This window comes from Gekko japonicus, unplaced genomic scaffold, assembly GCF_001447785.1.
Source record: "Gekko japonicus isolate JY-2015 unplaced genomic scaffold, Gekko_japonicus_V1.1 scaffold61922, whole genome shotgun sequence".
Lineage (NCBI taxonomy): Eukaryota > Metazoa > Chordata > Lepidosauria > Squamata > Gekkonidae > Gekko > Gekko japonicus.
In genome coordinates this window covers 1-715 of record NW_015233659.1, presented here as the reverse complement: position 1 = coordinate 715, position 715 = coordinate 1, and the positions used below count along the sequence as shown (strand labels likewise).

At 33.0% G+C, this 715-nt stretch overlaps 1 protein-coding gene across 1 annotated transcript; it reads right to left on the bottom strand.

Annotated features, from left to right (window-relative positions):
- Positions 1 to 496: 496 nt before the first annotated feature.
- LOC107125396 (B-cell linker protein-like) lies at positions 497 to 652 on the bottom strand (the record flags this gene model as incomplete). Its single annotated transcript, XM_015428825.1, has 1 exon — positions 497 to 652. A coding segment is annotated over one exon (156 nt), but the record flags the coding sequence as incomplete, so codon positions are not given.
- Between the last annotated feature and the right edge of the window lie 63 nt (positions 653 to 715).

The window sequence follows — 715 nt, the reverse complement described above, 5'->3', positions numbered from 1 at the left end:
AAACAGTGCTGTCTGAAACAGCCCCTTGACAGCAAATACATTTTCCATGTGAGGAACAATAACTTTAGATCTAACTTTAAGTTTTAAAGAGATTTTAGAAGGGCATGCCCCTAAGTGGAAATTATATGGTTCTCTTTTATTGCAGCCTATTCAGTTAAATAGACTTTCCCCCTAACTGCTTTTCTCCTTTGATTTGTACAACACTGGATAAATGATAACATTTGCCTTTCTGCTTTTAAGGATACTCACAGTTAAGAACTCCCAGTGAGAGCTTTTTAATGAAGGGTGGTCAGGAGATTGGATTGTTAAAATAAGTAGTGAAGGGATTGCACTCAGCTTTAATTAGGTCTCACTTGGACTGAAATAAATGTTTTCTTTTTATTTAGATATATGTGTAATAAAGGTAATGGTTAAATCAGTTATTTCAAGATATGTTTTTATGTTCATACACAGTGTAAGTAAAATTCCAATTTATGTATTAAGGTATAAAACCTACCTCCTCACCACTTTTTTCTCTGCCTAGGGCATATTGTCTTGTTGACTCAATAAATCGAATAGGGATGTTATATACTCGCTTGTTGTAAAATACAACTAGTGTATATGGTTGCTTTGAGTCTTGTCCAGAACTTTTTCTTACTAGGAAAGATCCATCCTAAATCAAGCAATGAAAAAAAGTAATTAGGTTAATTAGACAGCACATTTTTCTACATTTTTT